Below are 23,096 nucleotides of genomic sequence, written 5' to 3'. Positions count from 1 at the left end.
GTGAAACTTTTGGTCTGTATGCATGAAAGGTGCTTCATAAATTAGTATCACTCTTTTACTCTGAGACTCATAGGCAGTACTATATTTAGTAATATTACCATGAATCTAGCCATTTATTTACCATATTTTATTGGAAAACATCTCTGAAACTCTGAAAAAGTCATATTGCTAGTTTACCATAAAAGGCCAATTCGACCGGTTGGTTGAGCATATTTTCAAAAAAGAATTAGACCCTTGTTAAAACTTTTCTTGTGCATCAAGTTATCTAATTATGTTCAGTCAGTGCTCTGACAATAAAATAGGGTAGAGCTGGGTGAATCAGATGGAGTTAAACTTTTTACTTATTTTTTCAACAAGATATCAAGACACAAAATGTGCTCTACCAAATGGAGGCGCTGGCTGTTAATGTGCAGAGGGACAGCAGGGATCCTAATAGGGAGGCTGGGACCGTTTGGGAGTCTTTGTTTACTCTGCTCTCTCTTACCCCCTCTCTAATTGGCATCATGTAGCTCAATAATTCACTTGTTTTTTAGAGGAGGAGCAGAGATCTGCTCTGTTCCAATTATTTTGTTCTACTTTGATATTTTCCCTCCGGCTTCACTTGTCTTTATGTTTTACTTTCTGTTTGCTCCTCTGATGTACATGTTCCCTCTCCCTTGATATCCCTTACATCAGGCTGCAAAGTGAGTTTACATCAATGCTTTATGAAACTTCTGTAATGCTTCCTTACTAAGATAAGATTGAGTATAACATTGATTTTCGTAACAAAGCAGAAGTTTTGTTTAAGTCTGTGGTTACATAGCAAACAAATTGATGGATCCCAATACATAAAACCTGTTTTTGCAGCAAACATAATATTACTTTTCAGTGGGGCTTTAGTTTTTTCCCTGATATACTATGTCTAAGTCTATTCCTGTCTATCACTTTATTTTCTGTGCATGCATACCAGTAACATTCCTGCTATTCGTTAGGAAACGGCTTGCAACATTTAAAAAATATTGCAGGTAATTATTGACCCCTGGAGTTTGGTTTACCATCGAGGTTGAAAGTGGCACTTTTGCAGCCTTCTGGGCCCTGAGATAAAAACATTGATGGGCTCATCTGTCTCGACTTTGCTTTGATTTAATTAACCTGCTGAAAGGGAAGTTAACATCCCTTCGAAGGTCTACATTAATCATCATCATCATCATCTCGCCCCTAATTCAAACACGTGTGCAACCATGTGAGGGCAGTGAGATGCACAATGGATGTACACATACGCATGAACACACACCCTAAAATGAGTGAGTGGGTCATATTCATATTTATATATATATATATATATATATAAATGTATGTAGGAGCACACACACAGTAATTAAGCAAGTATGAATCCAACCAAATCAAAAGCCTCCCTGCTATCCTCTGGCAGCTTTCTGAAGCTCCACAGCTTAAAGGAAAAAGCTGACATTTAACAAATCATCTCTTCAATGAACAATGAACCATTGTGACGCAGAAATATCTGAACAGAGGCTCCCCATAGTCGTATTTATGTTTTCTTGGATTCACAGAGCCGATTTAAAGCACATTTCCTACTTGGTGGGCGTGTTTCTGGCAAATTTGGTGCTTATACTGTATTTATACCACAATGGTCCCTACTACAGTTCATCTAGTTCTGCCATCACTTTCCCATTATCCGCTGATTTACAGACGTCTCTTTCACCATGCAAGTATACAAAAACTGTTTGTTTTTTTGCCCAAAGGCATCATGTGTTGGACATCATGACCCACCTGCCAAACATTAGTCTTGCCTGCATTTTTTGTTCATAACATAACATAGTGTATGTCACCAATTGATTACTAATTGGCAAACATTCTCAATCACACGTCAAGGGGTTACCTTCAAACCGCTTGTTTTGTCTGATTGGAAGCACAAACTAAAGATATTGAATTCAAGAGAACTACACTGAGTAAAGCAGAGAATCCACATGTTAAAGAAGCAGAACAAAGTGAGTTAATTGATAACCCAATCTTAAAGGTGTCTGCTTATTGACCAAACAATAAGTCAACTTCATTATTTCAGCACTACAAACCAACTTAGAGTTAGAGATACAAGCTAGTCAAACACCTTGGGGAAAAAAAGAGCAAAACACGTAAACAAAAATGCTGAAGTAAAGGAATAACTGTCGCCCAGCTCAAACCACAGGCTTCACACAGCATGACGCAGCAGAGCAGGATCTTTTCATCATACGGCACGCTGAAACCTTGCCATGTGATTTTTCTTTAGTACAGGATTTTTTCACATCATCGCATCAGAAAAAAAGAGTTGAACTGCTACTTCCTATTAGACATCAGTATGTAAGTCAAAGGTTTGCCAGCGACGGGTGTATCCCTTTGACATCCCCCCCTCCTTTTCTCCTGCGTTCATCGTCTCTCATCATGATTCTGTTTGTGTTTCCAGTCTCAAACCTCTGCTGCTTTTTCGCTCCCATAATCCCACTTTCTTTCTCTCATCCTGACTGGCTGTCTGTTGTCAACAAAAACTGACAATGAAATGACAACTGCGGGTGGGGTTAGTAAATCATCTGTAATTTCATTTTTGAGGGAGGTTGTTTTAGTGCTGAGTGAGGATCTTTTGGTTATACCACTGATAATCTGCTGTGCAAAGAGGATGGAGGGCTTTTGTTAATTCATTCATTTTTCGTCCCACATTTGCTCCTTCTACAGCAGCAGAAGTGAAAACAACATTCGGACTTACTACATCTGAAACTGTCCTTCAATACAGGGAAAAAGCTGCAACTATTTTGATTAATGATTTATCTTCAAAGACATTTTTCATGAAAAAATAGCAGTACATGCCGATTTGTAATCCTCACAATATGGAGATCTCCTTTTTTTCTCTATATTATATTAAACTTAACACACTTTTATCTGCTTTCATACCATGTTTGGCAACAATAACTTTATTTGGGCACAGTGGACTGGAGTAGATCCTGAGTTTAGAACCTTTTTGTACTGAATTGAGAATGAATTTAAATAGATTTGTGATACCAGGAATCAAAGCGTAACAAATGGTGAGATTGACATTATGACCACATGGAACCAGACCTTAAAGACAAAGTAAATGATAACCATAATAAAGCTATCTGTCTATTTAACCCACAATGCTTTGCTTTGTGTATTTATTTACTACAATCTTTATCATGTTTCTTTTCACTCACCCCATTGTGTTTCTCTGTACAACATTTGATCTCTCGACTCCTCATTCATGCCCGTTGTGTATTCTTTCCTTCACACACTCTTTTAGAAACGTATTCATCACTCCTCAGACTCTGCATGACATTATTTTAAATGCCTCAAATGTCCCCCCTACCATCCATCTTTCCCATTGTCTCACACCTCTTCTTCCTCTCCATCCATCGACTAACTTTCCTTCACTTATCTCTTTTCAGTCACTTGCTAAAGTGGGAGTGTTTGTTTGTTTGTTTGTTTGTTTGTTTGTTTGTTTGTTTGTGTGTGTGTGTGTGTGTGTGGAGCTTGCGGCTGCATCTGTGGCCTTGAGAGGTGAAAGACAATGCTGGGAGCCCCCCACCTGCCCCTCTGCCTGCCTGCCTGCCTGCCTGCCTCCCACACACACACACACACAACATACACATACACATACACACACACGATGTACATGAGGAACACAAAGACCCAGACTATAAAGCGGCTCTGCTCCTCGACCTCACTCTCTGCTCCCCTCCCACACACACCATTCCCACTATACCAGCTACAGAAACACACACATTCTTAGTGTAAGCTCCAACTTATTGACGCAATAACTGTCTCTGTATCACTTGCACCTCCCTATGTTACAACAGAAATCCACATGTCTCCTCCAAGGAGTCCTGTATCTAATCCCAACACCCCCCAGTAGCCCTGAATCTGTCCCACGACTCCACGATCACTCATGCTACGTCCATCTTCTGAAAATCTCTAAATCAACTCTAATGTTTCCTCAAGGGGGCTGTATCTTCAGCTAACCACCCCCCTAAGACTGCCCGGCCTCCTCTCCACAGTTTGAGATTAGCTGATGGATTTGATGTACTGTATTTATAATCCAAGTTTTATTCATTCCCCCAAGAGCTCGTATCAATGTCTTATAACGCTGTGTGATAATCGTCCTCAACAACAGAGCACCATGTCTTCCATACATAACCTCAAGGTGCTATATCTACCCATGACACCCCTACGTAACCGTCGTATATCGATAATGATTTCCACTTCCACCGACCAATATCTATCAATTTCTCTGAATTTTTACATGAATGCTACAGTTATCTTTCCCAAACTAAGAAGTCTGAACAATACATCTAGAAAATCCCCCAAAAACAAGCTAATTCCCCAAATTGATTAATCATTGAAATGATTTTTCATTGATTACAAAATAAAAAAACTAAAACATCTGATATTTGGATTTTGAACTTAATTTTATGCATTTTAATTTTAATATCAGAGATTAGAGGGGGGAGGGGGGGGGGAATCCAGATAATAAATGTAAAAATTGTTTTTATGATCACAGGCTCATTTTCCTGTTCTTCCTGGTGAGATGAAGACGGGTCATTTTGATCTCTAATTGAACATGCTAAAGGGGCATTTCCACAATTTCCTACCTTCGATTTCTCATTTGTGTTTACTGCGTGTGACATAGTGATTGACAAATACATTAAAACAGAGAGAAAATCTGTAGTCCCCAGTTCTGAACAGATCTCAAATCATTATCACGGCAAATCAAATATGTTTTCATCTTCTTAAAGTTATACTGACATGCTGCAGATGATGCACAAATCAGACATACTTCTGTCTGATTTGTTTTATTATTAAAAATTCAGACTAATTATATATTTACCATTTACCAAATCTGTATGAGCAGCGATGTACTGTAAAACCTTTCATGCAAAAATGAATGGAAGTGCATTTTAATGATTTATTAATACACTAGCCTGTGAATAATAAAATCTTTGCATGAATTAAAAAATAAAGATTCTCGAGATAAAATATAATTATCAGCATGATGTTTTAAAAAACAGAAATGATCCGAATCTGCACATCATCATATGGTCACAGTGCTCTCACCTGATAGGGTCACATAGTGGAGAGTGAAGACGTTTCCTTGACGACCATATAGGTTAGAGAGTACAATGTACAGAATATTTAACTGTTGTGGTGCTGGATCAATACCGGTGGTTCATTTTGTCAAAGCTGGAGATTGATCAGAAATACTTTATTTTATTTCCCTTTTTTTGCAAGGCGAAATATAAATAACTAACCAAGAAAGGAGAAATACCACTTTAGAAGGACTTCGGACCAAAGTTAGCTCCGTTCAAGTTGAAAAGGAGCAATAAAAACAGTAGAGTTTTGAAATATGAAACCAAGAAAAAGGTAAGACTGGAACTGGTTTCTATTTTCTTTCTAACTTTTTTTATTCAGTGTGTTCTACAGCAGCAAACTGTTCAACAGTCTGAGCTCAGAGGGAAGGATTTGGACACGCGCACACACACACACATTTTGTGCAACTTTATGACCTCACCGTTAAACCAGACTAGCAAACACAACTCACCTCAGGTCTTTATTAACCAGTTAAAGTCCTCCCTCTTTATGTCCCCCTGTCTATTGCCTTTTTTATAGTGAGACCTGAAATATAAAAAAATCAAATCTTGATGTATTTAAGGCCACAAAGACTTTTCCCACCGCTGTTCTAAAACGCAATACTTAGAAAACATAAATGATAAATGTTTAGTAGGTATACCAAAATGACTTTTGCCACACTTAGGGCAATTTGTGTTGATTAATGCAGTATTTTCACGAGATAATTACCTGTTCTTTAAACACATGATTTAAAAACATCAATACTCTATACTAATATTCAAGCATCAGCTAAGGAGTAGATGATATTGTGATACATATCTTAAAGTCTATGCGGTGTAATTCATAACTACAAAGCGAATACTAAATCATATTTCCAACATGTTGAGGAAAGAAAGATGAAATGCAAGTTTGAATCCAGAATGCATTCCTGTCCCTAGACGTGCTTTTGATCTTTTTGCTGATATGTTTTGTTCTTAAAAAGGGCTGCAATCTCTCTCTCTCTTGCTTTTCTCTCACACACACATAAGCACACTCACACAGGACCAAGGTTACGGGTTGCCGGCACCTCTGTACGATCTGCTTTCAACAGACAACTCCAAGGACTGCCGTTTATAAAAGACACTGCAAAACCTTCCTGTGTGTGTGTGTGTGTGTGTGTGTGTGTGTGTGTGTGTGTGTGTGTGTGTGTGTGTGTGTGTGTGTGTGTGTGTGTGTGTGTGTGTGTGTGTGTGTGTGTGTGTGTGTGTGTGTGTGTGTGTGTGTGTGTTTGTATCAAGGTTAAACAGCAACTGAGAATCATCGCCATGTGTTCAGCCTTTGGAGCTGTAATTCACCCCAAATGATTAATTAGAGTTCAAACTGTTTTAGCTAATTTGGTAAATACATGTTGAAGTAACAAAACTATCAAATGTGACATGCTGATGAAAGCTCTAGAAAAAAATAGCAAATTGACTTTGAGATTGTATTTCTAAAACGTTTACATCTATATATTTTAGGCATTCTAAAACGATCCAAAACATTTTGATAACCGATTGGATTGGGAAGTAAAAAATGTAAAGAAAACGTGGTTTCCTCTCCTCTCTCTCAAGATTTGATGGCTCGATAGCTATAGAAAAACTCTTAAGGAAGTTTGAATGGGAAGGTGTCTGAAGGACCTGTTCTTATTCATTATTGACAATGAATCAAAATCAGGACAGAAAAAATATGCAAAGAGAAATGTGGAAACAAACCAGTGCCATAAAGAAAGAAGGGAGAAGAAGCTGCAAGAGAAAGGATGTTCCCCACAGCTCTGATTTAATCAGGGTGGAGACCCCCAACAGGAAACTCATTAAAAAATAAGCATCTGTTTATTAGTGCAAATATTTTTAAGGCTAAGAATAAGATGCTTCAGACGGTGGTGTCAGAGAAGAAGTCTCATCATTACAAAGCTGAAGTGTTTTTTATTTTTAGACATCTATTTAACCTGGCTCTCAGTCTGTGTTCAACTGATTCTTTTTCTCACCTGCACAATTTTCATTTTGCTCTCACTATAAATTATTTTAGTCATTTCTGCTTATGATTTTAGCGAAAAATGTACATTTTATAGACCATTATTACCCATATTTGAAGATTGAGCGTGTCAGTGAAAATGTACCAACTTGCAAAAATAGTAACAGCCAAAGGTATTTCTGTCCTTACTCAATTTGAAATTCAGTTTTAGAAATGGAATCATTTAATTGTGAAAATCATATATTCCACCTTCATGCACATAGACTGACATAGACATGCTTAAGTCTGAATAACTACAGCAGCACTCTGACTGCAGACGCTTCCTTCTCTCCAAGGTCTACTGATTTGCTCACTGTGATTGACAGCCGCCATACTCTAAGACCAGTGAAAGATACGATTCCTAACCCTGAGGCCAGGCTATACTGCAGAAATAACTAACCTTTAACGTAAAGAAAAAATGGATTACCATTTGCTTTTTTGAATTTGAAAAGTAAGTTTCAAGGAGGTGAGAACTTCCTGCTGGCAAGAGCCGCAACATTAAAAGAATCGCACTGCGGCACACAGGCTAGATATACTCTATATATTAAAGGTCACCTATCATGCTATTTCTAGGCAATAGCATAGGTCTCAGATATATGACAAATATAAAAAACACGTCTATGAAGTGTTTTGGTCAAAAAAAAAAACAGATCACCAATTCTAGCCACGCCTCATATCCCTCTATTTCTCTTCCTGTTACAAAAGTGCTGATTCTGGGTACAGGTCTCTCTTGAGAATGAGACCCTGTGTCTCAATGAGATTTTCCCACATATTAATGTATACAAGACATCAAAAAGTACATTTTGCATGATAAGTCCCCTTTAAGCTAATATTGTAAGGAGAGGATTTAACAATGAATACTGCGATAACCAACAGCTGTGTGTGTGTGTGTGTGTGTGTGTGTGTGTGTGTGTGTGTGTGTGAGAGAGAGAGATATGTGTGTGTGTGTGTGTGTGTGTGTGTGTGTGTGTGTGTGTGTGTGTGTGTGTGTGTGTGTGTGTGTGTGTGTGTGTGTGTGTGTGTGTGCAAAGGCGGATGATAAAGATGATGATGATTTTCAGGACTGGATTGGTTTAGGTTGTGTGTGTACGTTTACATGCTGCATGTTTTTAGCTGTTTTCCGGCTCTTATACAGAATTGAGGAGAGAAAGAGGTGGATGGGGAGGAAAAGAAAGGAGGGAATAGAGGAGGAGTTCAGAGGGATAAGTTATGGGTGGTGAAAGCTGTGATGGATGGAGGGAAAGATGTTCAGCGGGTCACAGAAGCTTAAACATCTGTGTGGTTGGGATTGGAGGGTTAAAGCCCCTCCACCCCTCTTGTCTCTGTAACATCTGTCTCATCTTCCCCACCTCAGGGAAACCTCTACGGTTAACCTCCACAGCTACTCTTATTCTCTGCGTTTTCTTTAGGTTCATATTTTTTTTTCCCATCAATCTTATCTCTGTACATCTATGTTACCTTCTCTTTGCATGTCTCTAACCTCCGCAGCTGTCACAGACACGAAACACGCTCTATTTTCAGAAATATAACATATATCACATCTCTGATTGATTCACTTCATAGTTCTGAGTGATGGGTCGCAGTGATCCTGCATTAGCCGTCCTTGGACTCTTTGCATTCAACATTAGAAGCTACTTTTATTGCTTTTAAGTAAAAGAGTACAAATGTCACAAAGAAGAGCACCATCAGATAGAAAACAGTTCTAAGGGACAGCAATGTTGCATTTATGTCATGTCGGAGTTATTTCAACCATAAGTTAAATGCTAAATAGTTGTGTTATTGCTACTGGGATCCTACGATATGTCTTACATGGTATTTGACAATATGAAAGTGCTTGAAAATGATGCAACATTCACAACAATCAGTGTCCATCAATGAATGGAATGAAATCCAGATTTAATAGATACGATTGTGTTTTAATGTCAATGTATTTCTAATCCCTTCCTGGGCTAATTCTGTATTCGTACAACTTTCTTGATATAAGCTCTGAGTTTATTCTTTTTATCTTTAATCAATAGTATTGATCTACGTCCTAATGAAAGCCCAATGCTCTTCGTCGGCGGTGGAGTGTGTATTGGACCATGCTGTGTTAGAAGTGTGCATGTACGCTTGTTAGAGTCCTGGTACGGCCAGGTTTCCTCTTATATTAAGTTATTTGTTTCCCCCATGACAACATTGCTCCTGTTATCAGCTCTAAGCTGGTTAGGTCGTACAGTCGTCCTGCTGCTGGGGAACGAGGAGGTCCTCAGGTGAGTATCCTTCTCTTGGTTTTACTGCGCTGTCTTAAAAAGGCACTAGGTGTGTGTGTGTGTGTGTGTGTGTGTGTGTGTGTGTGTGTGTGTGTGTGTGTGTGTGTGTGTGTGTGTGTGTGTGTGTGTGTGTGTGTGTGTGTGAGTATGTGTGTCTGTGAGTGCGTGTGTGTGTGTTTGTGTGTGTGTTTGTGTGTCTGTGTCTGAGTGTGTGTGGCGTTTTATGTTCCCAAGGAGGGGGCCAGCTGATAACAACGGGTACAAATGTTAGATTGGGACACATTTTATTGAGCATACCTTTGGCCATCCTCAATCCGCCAAACCATAAAACAATAAGAGAATGCACACTGACACTCCCAAGGCCTTAAAACACCCCCAACCACCCACACACACACGATGGTGAACACACAGACACCTTGAACCCGACACGTTTTGTTGAACTGGGTGAGGGGGGAAGGCGGAGGGGGTTGGCAGGAAAAAGGTGGAGAGTGAAGGATGTTTAGTGTGTGACTCTGAAACTGAAAAACAAGAAACGAGAAGAGGGACACATCGTTCAGCTCAGGAGATCCTAGTTGAAGAAAATAATCCAAACAGTTTGGACTTTAAAAATGTATCGGGACCGACAACATTTTCTCAGGGATTTTAGTGGCGCATCTGATTCACTTAAATGTGTATAAATGTCTCGATACATACATAATAATGCTTCTGTATTTCACCAATGGACTTAAACTTGATGCAGCCATTACATCATATTAAATGCCTACTTTCTAAAACATCTTACTCTACCACAGTTAAGAACAGGTCATGGTTTTGCAAGTCACGAATAAGTCCTCAGAGTCATGTCCCAGGTAAACCAGTAAACATTGCATTTTTTGTCTTAAACAAGATATAATGTGCCCTTTACCAACAAAGTTGCTGAAGATTGAAGATAAGGAACTTTAGAGACATTTTTTAAATTGTAACAAATATGTAACAAATATGCATCGGGTCATATCCACAAAATACAACAACATTTTGGACCCGGTTATATGACAAATTGACTGATTCAGACAGATATCTTCTTGATTCTTGCTCTATATAAGTGTGCATCTGATATGCAGGAAAAGGCAGCGTCCATGCTGATTTGAGAGCTTATCGAGTTCAGTCAGACACTTGTGTGAAAGGCTGTCGAGGTTTCAGTCTCTCACAGCTCCAGACCTCATTACAGCCAGGCGGGAGGCAACTGCACTCTGCTCCAAGTCAACCGGCTAATTGCACTTACCAGAGGGACACACACACGAACACACACACACACACACACAACTTACAAAATGTTAAATATACACAACTATAGTGCATAAGGTGTATAAAAGCGTCTAACAAGTCAAATGTAATGTGTAGACAAACACATGCACAGTGCACAAAACCCCAGGATAGAAGGGCAAAGGTGTGTGCATGTTTGTATAGATACAGTATACACACACACAAACAACATAAATATGTCAACAGGTTGTGCTCAGTCACAGCTGGTGGATACTCCTATAAGCAAAACTAATTGTGATGCTATGTACTCCCCCAGTGTGTTGTGTGTGTGTGTGTGTGTGTGTGTGTGTGTGTGTGTGTGTGTGTGTGTGTGTGTGTGTGTGTGTGTGTGTGTGTGTGTGTGTGTGTGTGTGTGTGTGTGTGGGGTGGCTCTGTCCCTGAGGGGAGAGTGATGCATGCAGGAAGGTAAACTATGCTCTCTCTGTCTGAATGTCTGCCTGTTTGGCTGAATGTTTACCTGACAGTGTCTCCGCCTGACTACTGCCTACTGTCTATATGCACTCTTGTTTTCCCGACTGTTTATCTGATATAGCAGCATCTGCCTGTCTATGTGAATACTACTCTGACACTTTGTCTCCCCGCTTTTGACTCTGAAAAATAAGCATCTCAAGTGCAGAAGAAAAAAAAGGAAAAATATAAACAGACCACAATATGTAAACAAATTAGATCCTAACAGTTTATGCGTAAAGAGTAAAAATCTGATGCTGCAAATGTATGGTCATCGGCTGATTTACTGTCATGAACATTGATATTCAATTTGTAAAATGATGCTTGGAAGAGTATTTGTTTAGAAAATCAGAGGCCCCAGAACTGAACCTTGAGGAACACCTCACAATGCATCCTCATAAACTGCTGGCTTGTCTTTTTTTATAGAGATTGATTCTAGATGATATCCTCCCAATGGAATATAAAAGTCCTTGTTTGAGATTAGCTGTGTGCATCTTATTATTCCAGATAACACTGCCAAATCCAGCACATTGTATTCATTATTTTGGATGATCCGGCTTATTGTAAATGGGAAACAAATTACACATCAGCTAAATGAAGAATTCTAAATATGACCATGATAATAATGTTAATCTAAGAGGGGAATTAACAAGTGATGAAAGGATGGAAACTGTACCTGGAGATTAAGAAAAGTACATTTCTGAATCAGCTTGCACACTGGGATTTTTAAAGACTTGTCTCTAAACTGTACACACATTCAGAAGACAGAGAGAAGTGTTGAAACCTATCTTTTTAAACGATGGATGGATAGAGATGGAGGGAGAGGTCAGATGAGAGTCAGTTCAGTAATCTGTTTGACCCACCATCCTTTCTCTCTCCATCCACCTCCCCTTGTCACTCCTTTATTGAAAAGATAGTGAGAAACAAGTTATACAGGTACATCTATAATATCAGCAGTGAGACAATTTCAAGCTCAGTGTGTCAGAAGGTCAATATATTGGACTATCTATGAACTGCCATTTTGTTCTCCCTGTTTCCATGCACTCCTATCCTCCTCCCCTCTTCTCTTCTTCCAAGACGACGTCATCCTTGTTCTCCATTTCCTTCCCACTCTGTTTTCCCCTCCCTCTCTTCAGTGTATACCCTGTGTTGAGGACCTGTAATGTCAGCTCCATCTTCTATTCTACGGAACAAGGGGTCTCCAGAAAAGGAGGTCCGGCACTCAGCTCTCCAGTACAGCTGACAGGAGCCTCTCAGACGGGGGGGATCTGGTGTGGACGGATCCCTGGAGCCTCGAGGGTGGGGGTGATGCTGGCTACCCAGGATGGAGAGGCACTTCTACAGAGCAGAGAATGATGTGGAGAGGCGTGGAGTGCACACTCACACACACTTTCTCACACATGCACACGTAGCCCTCTGGGAAAGCTAAAGAACGTAAGTGTTGTGAAATGAGACGATTGGAAGTGGAAGCAGAATTGGTGACCCGGCCTTCCTTCCGGCCAGTATGACTTCTGTCCAAGGTTGGACCCTATAGCCTTGGTTTGATAAATTCAGAGTGACAGCTTGTGTCAAGGTTAGCCTTGCTGCAGTGCACTGGTTTGCCACTAGCACTTAATTGTGCAGCTGTTGTATGAAACCACATGTCTTCCAGAGGAAAGGCAACAGTCATCTTCTCATTGATGCTTGATGATGGATTGTTTTGACCATTGATGTTTACAACCAGGGCGCCGGAGAACTGGCTCATGAATCAACATGCAGCTAGAACAACTCTAAATCTAATTTTAGTCATTTACAAGTTGAGCTGCCTGTGTGTTTGTGATTCCTTTTTGCCTGGTTGGTGAAAACATTTCTGATTTGGATTGTTTGCACAGATTTTCCCTCTTTCTCATAAGACCATCAGGCCTCTGGCTCTTTTATGCAACTTTCCAGTTTCCAGTTGTCCCTGGACTCATCAGTCAGCCATGAGCCACAAGTTTTCCAACTGCAAGTCTGGACCACAGTACAGTCAGAGCTTTTCATGTCAGCCGTCAATCTTAACTTGATGAGTGGAGCAGAGAAGAAGAAAGCAAGGTGGCGGTCAGGAGCTCTTAAAAGTGATATACTAGCTGCGTCTGAGCAGGACATTGGGTGAATCTGTGTGTGCGGACCATCTGCTCCGCTGAAATTAGCTGCCTACTCCAGTTAAATGCCTTGACAGCTTGCTGGTTAGGGAAACACCAACCTGATATTAACTCTTGGAGATGTATCAACCACAAGCTCTTTGGCTGCGTGTTCAAACCGTAGCAGCTCCTCGCGGGAAAGATCTGCTGCGAGTTCCCCACAGTGCTCAGAGTTAAGTGGGCTTTTAGCGCTGGGAGAACAAAAAAATGATATATATTGTTGACTTTAAAGCACTTCAAACAGGTTTAACATAGCAACAGCAGAAGCCATGACTAGCAAAGCTCTCAAGCACCTTTTCAGAGTTAAAAGAAAATAGTTAACATGGCAGAGGTAATTGCAAAGCACTAATGAAAAGGACTAAACTGGGACCACAGGAGTTCTCACAGTTATTCAAACACTAAAGAATAAAAATAAGAATGGCTCATTTGTTTCCGGATAACGTGTTTTGCATTGTTCTGTGTTACACGGTATCAGGCATACTGTACATCGATGACCTAACTTGAAGAAAAACAAGGGGGGGACATTTCTTTTGATTCCTTTTCACGTAGGCAGCTTGCCTGTCATCAAATTCAGTTCAACTCATGTTTTAATCTACACGGAAAGGAACTGAGCCCGGGCTTTCCTTAGGGTGTGAGCTACTTCCAAGGACATGATTTCATTTTATTTTTTTTGTAAAGGATGGCCTTGTTTTATTTTTCAACAATCCATAAACACAATTCCAGACACGTGGGAACCCTGAACATTTCCATTAGAATCAAACATCTGGCCAGGCAACCCAGCCCAAATGTTTCAGACATTACTAACACTGAGTAGAGAGAGTACATGAGAGAAATAAGAGGATGCTGTGCTGCCGGCCGGTTTCCTTGGATTGGAGTCTAATTGATCAGGAAAGGCACTTCAACTGTGCCTCTCAGCTCCTCTGAGTGTTGTGGCATTTGGACGCCTACAAACCTCCCCTGGCTTCTATATGAGGTGTAGGGAACAGAGTGACCTTTTAATGACAGGACCTTATACACTCTGCCACCTACCCCCCACACACACTTCACTCCTTCCAGTTTGCTTTAACAATCAGTTACACCTTCCCATCAAGCTGTCCTTTCCAACTATCTCATCTTGTGGCACTTTTCTTCAACCTCTTTTATATTTTTTTTACTTCTTTTAACAAACCCCTTTCCCTTACCTTTCCGTTATTGTTTCCCATATAGCATTAAAAACTTAAAATTACCTGGTGCCCTCACTAGTAACAATTATAATATATAAAACAACTCACTGACTCCATGCATTCATGGCATGTTGTTTTCACTCTTTTATATCATTGCCATCGTTTTTATCTTTGTTTGAGATGACCATTTTGAGTGACAAATAAATAAATATGTCACTTCATGGAAGCTGAAATGGGAGCTGATTGAGAAAACTATCAGTGGATTAATTGTAATTAAAAAAGAATAGCTAGTTGCAGCCATATTTTAAAAAATACTTTAAAGAACTAAAAAAACACCACATGCTCAGTGTAAAGACATTTAACCCTATCACGTATGTTTTAAGTCCCTCTAGAGATGTTATGGAATATCTATAGTAAATACATTTCTACTGTTATTCTTGTGTGGCATAAAGGGATTATAACTGCTTTCTCTTGTGTGAATAAACAACCTTGAGTGTGTCCTGTTCTTCATTTAATCCTCTCTTGCTCCGAAAGGGATGTGTTCTGTGTTTTTCTCAGTATTTAATGATGAGCAAGAAAACAATGTTGACAAACTAAAAATATAATCTTCAGAGGATTTCCTTACTCCCCCGACTCTACCCCTTTACTTATCCCCTTCTTCCCCCTCTCCTTATTTCCTCGTTCCTCATCCTGCAGAGAAAGAAAGTTCTTCTTCTTCACTTTGCACAGTAGCAGCTTAAGAGTGGCATACACACACACACACACACACACACACACACACACACACACACACACACACACACACACACACACACACACACACACACACACACACACACACACACACACACACACACACACACACACACACACACACACACACACACACACACACACACACAGGTAATTGCTGTATCTTTGCAGCATTATGAAACAATACGGCTGTCTTTTCAAAGTGAGCACTCCTCACCACAGGAAGTCTTTCAGTGCAGAGAGAAAGAGACAAGGGTAAGATAAATAATGTGTGTGTGTGGGGGCAGAGAGAAATGGAGGAGAGTAACAGGCAGGTAAGAAAGCAATTAGGTGGGAGGAGAGAGAATAAAAGGAACAGAGTGAGGCAGAAGGAAGAAGAGAGAGCACTATGAGAGGAACAAAGTCTCCGTCCCAACCTTCCTGATCCAGAATCTTCCATTACATGATCGTTTAAAACCCTTCATGCATGTTATTTTTGTTTCCTCAAGGATCATACTGTGTATTTCCTTTGCAAAAAGGTTGAAATATCATCAAAGTGCCTTTTAAAAAATCACTAACGCTTGTCATCTTATACTCAAATCCCTCTTCACTTTGCTACAAGACATTTCTCAAAATACATTCATATTCCAGGAATGCCATATATGAAATGTGAAGCTATAACAATGAGAAACAGACAGTCAATCTGAGGGTATAGAATGAAATCGAAATGAATGGAGGAGACAGTTAAAATATGTCTTAATGAAATCTTGCACTGACTGTCACATTTGTTTATTTTCCCACACTCTGCTAAAGCCGATGTTGTCAACAAATATCACTGATGGTGTTAAAGTGCAACATGTTTCATTCAATGTTTAAATTAACAGCAACACATAAGTTTGATTATTGTTAACAATAAAATAGTTGTGTCATTCATAAACAAATGGGAGCTGAAAATGTAATAAATTATGCCTATGGCAGCTACACAGTTGCCACGTGGAAACAACAAGAGCTGTGATTGGTTGGATCGGGCTGCTTGTGTTTTGAGGGTCAGTAATCTGCTGCTTTTTCAGGAACACACAACAAGCAAAGCCTAACTACCTTCAGCTCTCCACAATCACTGCAACTAATGAAAGCACAGAAGAAGCATGGTGGCTGCACAAAGCAAAGTAGAAGTCACCAGGATGTAACTTCAGATATATTATAGTAAAATCACTCTATATCACAAAGTGACAGAATGTAAAAGCACGACAACATCATTTAAACATCTATTCACACTTTACATTATAAATATTTCTTCTGTCTCGTGTTTTCTCTTTCATTCACGTTTGTCCAGGTTTCCCACCGCTTCACAAACATCTGATTCAAGGACTTTTCAACGACTCACCAGGCCGAATAACCTCAAATGCAAAGACCGCACACAGACATGCAATAAATGTAAATGATTGTTAAAAGAGGCTCACAGTCAATAAAGAGGGGCAAATCGGGGTGGTAGCTATTCCTTGAATAAGTTAGTGGAAGAGCTTAGTATGAAATAAAGAGCAGTGTGTTTAACTTCCTGCCGGTCCTTACCGTCGTCCTCCTTGCTGTGTGTGTTCTGCGGACTGTGGCGCATCCTCTCCCCTCGGCTGGCCGGGCTCAGGTCAGACGCTGCTCCCAGATCAGCTGCTAACCATGTGGGCTCGCTCATCTCTGCCTCCTCCTCGCTGCTCAGTGAACTGTCATCCTGCAAAAGGAAAGAACAAACAGGAAAATAAGATATCTATATTTGCATAATAATCAAAAAGTATTTATATAGATCCAGACAAAGGGAATAATTATACAATCTGATAAGACCACAACATTTCATTTTTCAGGCATTGATCCTCAGAGAAATCCAACGGTCAAGAATCTTTAATAACCAGAAAACACATTTGATCTATTAAAAGGGAATGTGGTTATTGCTGGTAAACACTACATACGAATTCAAAGTCTTCAGATTGCAAAAAAGCGTATGTCTTACAAAAGCGTCTGTCTTACAAAAGATTACCTTGAAGTTGATGTGGTCTGCACTTCACACAGGTGATTGGCAAAGTGATTTACTGACAGTAAGTATTTGAAAAATGTTATTTCCTTTAACAAATATTTCACTAAAAATAATTCTTGCTTCAACCTGAGATGTTTTATACAACATTTAATGTCAGATGTACGCATTTATGACATTGTAAGCAAAGTTGACTTCAAACCAAGGACGACTCGGAGAGTAACTTGACTGACAGCACAGTGAAACTTTAAGATCTTTTGTAAGAAAAAAGCAACATTGAACCTTTGTGTATGCTTTTGTCTGATTTAATCAAAACAGTGCGGAGGCAACACCAAGTGCAGATAGCATCTCACAACGCAATTATCTTCTCTTGCACTTTATATGTCCTTGCTGCTATATTGTATTATATATAGCAGCAACTTGTATCATTACATTACATTGCATTTAGCTGACGCTTTTATCCAAAGCGACTTACAATAAGTGCGTTCGACCAACAAAATACAAACTTGAAGAAAACAGAATCATATAAGTACATCAGGTTTCATAGAGCTAAAACATTTCAAGTGCTACTCAACTGGCTTTAGATAAGCCATTCCTTTATTAGTATACAAGTGCTTTGTTAGTAATTCTATCGCTCGAAGTGGAGTCGAAAGAGATGAGTTTTCAGTCTGCGCCGGAAGATGTGTAAGCTTTCTGCTGTCCTGATGTCAATGGGGAGCTCATTCCACCATTTTGGAGCCATCATCATCATGTTCTTAAATGTTTTATGTGAGGGACTGCGGATGGAAATTAGCTCCGAGGTCAAATCCGGCATATTTACACTATTTGCATTTTCTTGTTTTAAGTGTTCATTAATGTGCATTGTCCCTGCTAAATAAAAGATTAAATGAAATGAAAAACAAGGACACATTTATCGCCTTCCCTTTGTGCCTAAAAGGCTCCTTTTAGCATTCTGCTACTCTTTTTACCCTTCAAGTGCAAACAAATGGCAAAACACATTAGTGTAGATCATGATAGAAGTGTTGAAAAAATGTTTCCCCACTTGCAGACGTGTCATAAAAGTAAAGCAGTAGGAACTATAAGGAAGAAAATAAGTCAACCGTAGAAGAAGAACTCGTAGAAAAAGGAAGGAAAGACTAAATCAACCAAACTGTCTCTTTTGTAAATCCATCCGATTATCCACCTTTTCATGAATGAAAATGTTTCGAGCCCTTTTTAATCTTTCTATTCAGCATCCAGGCATGACAGCTGCTCCGCCGGTTTAACCCAAACATCAGTGGAAACAAGAAACACGAGGCAGGGGAACAGCAGGCAGGCAAATCAAACACAACATGCGTCTCAGTGTGCAGCACCTGCAGGCCTCGCTGCATAACTCTGAGCGCCTGCCTTCCACCTCACACACTTTCCCTCTGTTCAAAACATGAAACACTCCCAATGGAAACAGTTTGCCAGTAAAGAGTTTCCAAAAGCTGAGCATGAACGTTTTTATGAAATAGATTTAACGGCTGTTAGATAAAACTGTGACTGACAAAAGCATAACAAGATGTACAGACTGAACATAAAGTGAAGTTTAGAGATGATTCAAGACAAAGGAAAGACACACGTGGGAACACAAATTGTGAATAATCTTCATTCAAGTTAAGGAGTCACAAATGTAAGCTCAGCCTGAAGCTAAAATACTTAATTTCCTATGTCAAGGTGACACATGGAGGAAAATAAAATATAATTTAAAAAAGGTAAAACTGTGAGCCAGGTAACAGCAAGAGCCACAATAATCATGAACAGATAAAACACTAATCACTGATATTTGTACAATTTAGGACGTGTATACTGCACAATATTATAGGGTTAGGCAACTAAGTAAGTTTAAGACAGTGGGTTATAAAAAGCAAGAATAATAAATGTTGATTCCTGCATTAAAGAAAGATATTCAACACGACCTTTATGACCTCTATTTCCTTTACATCTCTCTACGAATACACAATACCTACAATATACCTTCAATATGTACAACAGTCCTGTAACTTGAACCAATAATTCAGGGTCTTTATGTGTATTAAAGTCTTCTGAGAAAACATAAAAGACTGGATGTTCCATAACCTACTAAAAGACAAGACTTCGGTTAATAAGCCATGAACATGCCCCAGAAACAAAGAGCTGAAACTTCATGACCTTACTCAGCGACAATCAGCTACAAGAAATCTGCAAGTTATCTTCCACTCCGCAGGAACACACACACACACACACACACACACACACACACACACACACACACACACACACACACACACACACACACACACACACAGCTGTTATCAGCATCTAAAGGAGACCTGCACTCTCAGTAATGAGGCCCTAAGTGGTACAACTGCCTTTACTACACACACATGTTCACACACAAACACATGCAAAAAGAGATTAATGAATGAGCAAAGGCCTCGACGACACTGGAGCTAAGTAGCAGTAAACTGGTCCTTTCTTCACTGTTGTGGCGTGAGGCTAAAAAGGCTGAAATAAAAGGTGGACTGGCAGAGCAGCAGCCTCATGGCACAGAAGTCACATTTATTTTCTGGTTATTATACATCCGTGTCACCCTTCACTCTGAGCAGTGTACGATGCATAATTCAGCAGTTTACATGTGACAGTGAAAAGAATGTTGCAGCTAATGAGCTGCTCTGCAACAGGATTGGCTGATAAAAAAAAAGGTGAAGAATAAGTGTTCCACTTGGATAGCTGTTTGCATATGCAATCAAAGAGAAAGTTAATTCATTCCTGGGGGAATCTACGTGACTGCGGATCTGTTTTTGTAAAGAGTTAAGGTAGTTGAACATATTGTGAATGTATTATTATTTTTGCTAAAAACGAATGGTTATCAAAACCTACACCGCCTAAATTCAAGTTAAATTAAAGTGGAATAGTTCATCATTACATTTAAAACAGTGCATTATTGGTCCCGTTTTGTCTCGGTTTTGTTCAGGGCGCATATTCGATTAATAATTAATAGTAATTAATTAATAGTTTTGCTAATACCGGTGGTGTTTCTATCCTTTGATAAAGAGATTATTTTCATTGGGTGGATCACCACAGGGCATACTTCAGATACAAAACTGTGTGGAAACCAGGCGATGGACTGCATGGAAATATGTACGTTTACTAATTTAGTCTATAAAGTTTTTACCCATACACTATTTATACATTATACATAAAAAGGGATTTTTGTTGGTCTTTCTTCTACTTCTACGAGTTTACATTACTTGATTGTTTCCTCTTGATTAATTGCACAAAAAAAGTAAAGTGACTCTGCTCATGTAGCAGAGGGGATCATGGGAGCAGAGTTTGGATGGGGNGGGGGGGGGCGTCTGGAGGTCATCAGGTTAACGAGGAGGTTTGGGGGTAGGGTAGATAAAGCCTAATCTCTTCCCCTGAGCACGTATAGCTTTAAAATAAGAAGCTTTTTTGTACATGTCAAGTAACCACAGTGAGTTGCATTATTTCAGCACAGAAACTGTTCTTTTCCATTCAGTAATTTGCAGCCTCATAGATAATTTTTCGACACCTTTTCCTCCCATGTCATCAATTCCCAACATGTAGTAAGAGTAACGACATCCATGTTATATATATTATCTCTTATATTTATCCAAATATAATGTGCTTCATAGCTGTTTCAATCTGAAAACGTAAAAAGCGTTCACAAACTGTCCATCTTAGAGGTAAAAACCATCCTACGTTTTAATAATTAGTTGATGTGCTGTCTTCTCGTCAAATACCCTAACCAGCCAGAGGGAGAGTTCAAACTACAGTAGGATGTTTCTCTTTAAATCAACAGAAAACCTTCATCCATGCTCTTTTTCGCTGTCACTGCACAATCAATTAAAAAATGAACTACCGCAGGGGATTCCACGGCTCCCACTGAAAGAGAAAAAGACACTTGTATATAAACAACTCTTGGTGTAGCTCCTGCAGTGAGTCCATGTGGCAGCACTGACCCATATCTGTCCATTAAAGAGGCTTCTCAGAGGACGAGCTTCCCCCGGCTCGTCACACTGGATTAGCTTCCTTGCTGCAGCCAGACAGAACGACTACACTCGCCAACAAAAAGTGGAAGCATTGACGTAGATCTGAAACCAGCTAAGCTTTCCAGAGAGCTGTGTCATTAACTCTCAAAGCCTTCAATCCAGGGAAATTACGGCGTCAGACACCTAGTCCTGCAACATCGCATTATATTTCTAATGTGTCTACAACAGGCAGATGGTGTTTGAAATAAATTTTCAAGCACCTACCTACGTCTCATTTATTCTTCGTGTTGCAGGGTTCTGTGATCATCTGTTTCAGGATGTGAAAAACATATGCCATGAGTGTGTAAACCGAAGAAAAACAAGAAACCGAAAAGTATACAATAATGTTTATGAAGGTTTCTCATATTTTAAAAGTTGAATCCAATTAAAAGTTAGCATGTTGACTGACAGTAACCTTTAAAACTGTTTCTTTGATTTACTTGATTCATTAATTGATTCAAAAACCACAAACCACTTTTAAGCAAAGTAAAAAGGGTCCATTTCTTTTGCGCCAAATATCTGGAACAAACTCCCAGAAAACTGCAAGAAGAAGACTTTTCTGTCTGTTAATTCAATCAAATAATTATTCATGTCTTACACTGCACACTATTTTACTCAACCTTATTTTTTTGGCTTGTTTTCATGTTTTACTCGGTCTGCTTTTTAAATGACTGTTGTTAATATTGATTGGATGGGTTTCACTGTCCTATTGCACTTTGTCTTCATTCTTTTGAAGTTTTATGTCAAGCGCTTTGAAGTGCCATTGTTGATGAAATGTGCTATGTAAATGAACCTGCCTCACTTGGACTTAATACGTTTTTCTTCCTTTACCTTTCAAGTTTCTTCCAAATAATCATGTTATTTTAGCTGTGCACCATTGTTGTGCTGTGCCCGTCCACACAGCGGCGTGCGTTCACGCTTCACCATTCACTTTGAATGGGGTGACGTCACTTTTCGCCGAACTGCATCGTGGGAAGCGAAGCGGAGCGTTGCTGGCGTGGCTCGCTGCAAAAGTTGAGCAATGTTCAACTTTTGACGCCTCGGCAGAAGCGTCAGCCAATCGAATCATATGCCAGTACAAGCTCTAGCCAATCAAACCGCTGCTTGTGTGTCAGGGGCGGGAGTTTCATGTGATTGGTTGTTGGTCCGAGTTTCAGACACGTCCGCCGGCAAGCGTCAACGCACGCAGCTGTGTGGAAGGGCTGNACATTCAGGAAGAATTAAAGTGAGTGACATTTATTTGTAGGCTTGCCTTAAAGATAACAGCTGTTGGCATCATATGATATATCATTACTGTCATATCATTGCTTACTATTCGTGGTTATCAGACACTTAAACAGAAATAGGACTATACTGACAAATGACATATTATCCTGTCATTGTCCGTTCTGTAGGAAGGAGGAACATAGCAGAGTGGGACTACACTCAAAAACTGAAGTTTGTTCCAATACGAAGATTGTGATTATCTGAAAAGTGTCCTTAAAACGAGCCTCCTCGCAATTGTATGCAAAGCCGTTTGCTGTTTAATCTGATGGGAAACATATCATTCAAAAGAGAGAAAAAAGCTTATTAAACTAGACGAACGCTCAATACAGGCGATGACGTCACGTTTGCGCGTCCCCGCGAACAGGGATACAATCTACGGCAGGGATAGAATCTACGGCATAACACCGGCACTAAAGTACCACGGCACTGAATCCGCCAGGGGGCTAGTGCCAATCGCATTCACACCGCAGTACTTTCCCTGAGGCAAGATTACGCTGACGTCACTTCGTCTTCTTCTTCTCTGGGTTTACTGGCAGGCCGCCAAACCACTTCACGGCGAGTACAAA

At 39.8% G+C, this 23,096-nt stretch overlaps 1 protein-coding gene across 1 annotated transcript in view; it reads right to left on the bottom strand.

Moving 5' to 3' along the window:
- nol4lb (nucleolar protein 4-like b) overlaps positions 1–23,096 on the bottom strand; it is an 80,478-nt gene that overhangs the window by 33,254 nt on the left and 24,128 nt on the right. The window contains exon 2 of the mRNA XM_010789418.1: positions 16,759–16,912. Within this exon, the coding sequence (XP_010787720.1) occupies positions 16,759–16,876 (118 nt within the window). The 5' untranslated portion in view covers positions 16,877–16,912. The remainder of the gene's footprint in view (positions 1–16,758; positions 16,913–23,096) is intronic.

Source organism: Notothenia coriiceps, unplaced genomic scaffold (assembly GCF_000735185.1).
Source record: "Notothenia coriiceps isolate Sejong01 unplaced genomic scaffold, NC01 NC01_scaffold00032812, whole genome shotgun sequence".
Taxonomy (NCBI): domain Eukaryota; kingdom Metazoa; phylum Chordata; class Actinopteri; order Perciformes; family Nototheniidae; genus Notothenia; species Notothenia coriiceps.
Note: the sequence above shows the minus strand (reverse complement) of the source record. Positions and strands in the feature narration are given on the sequence as shown.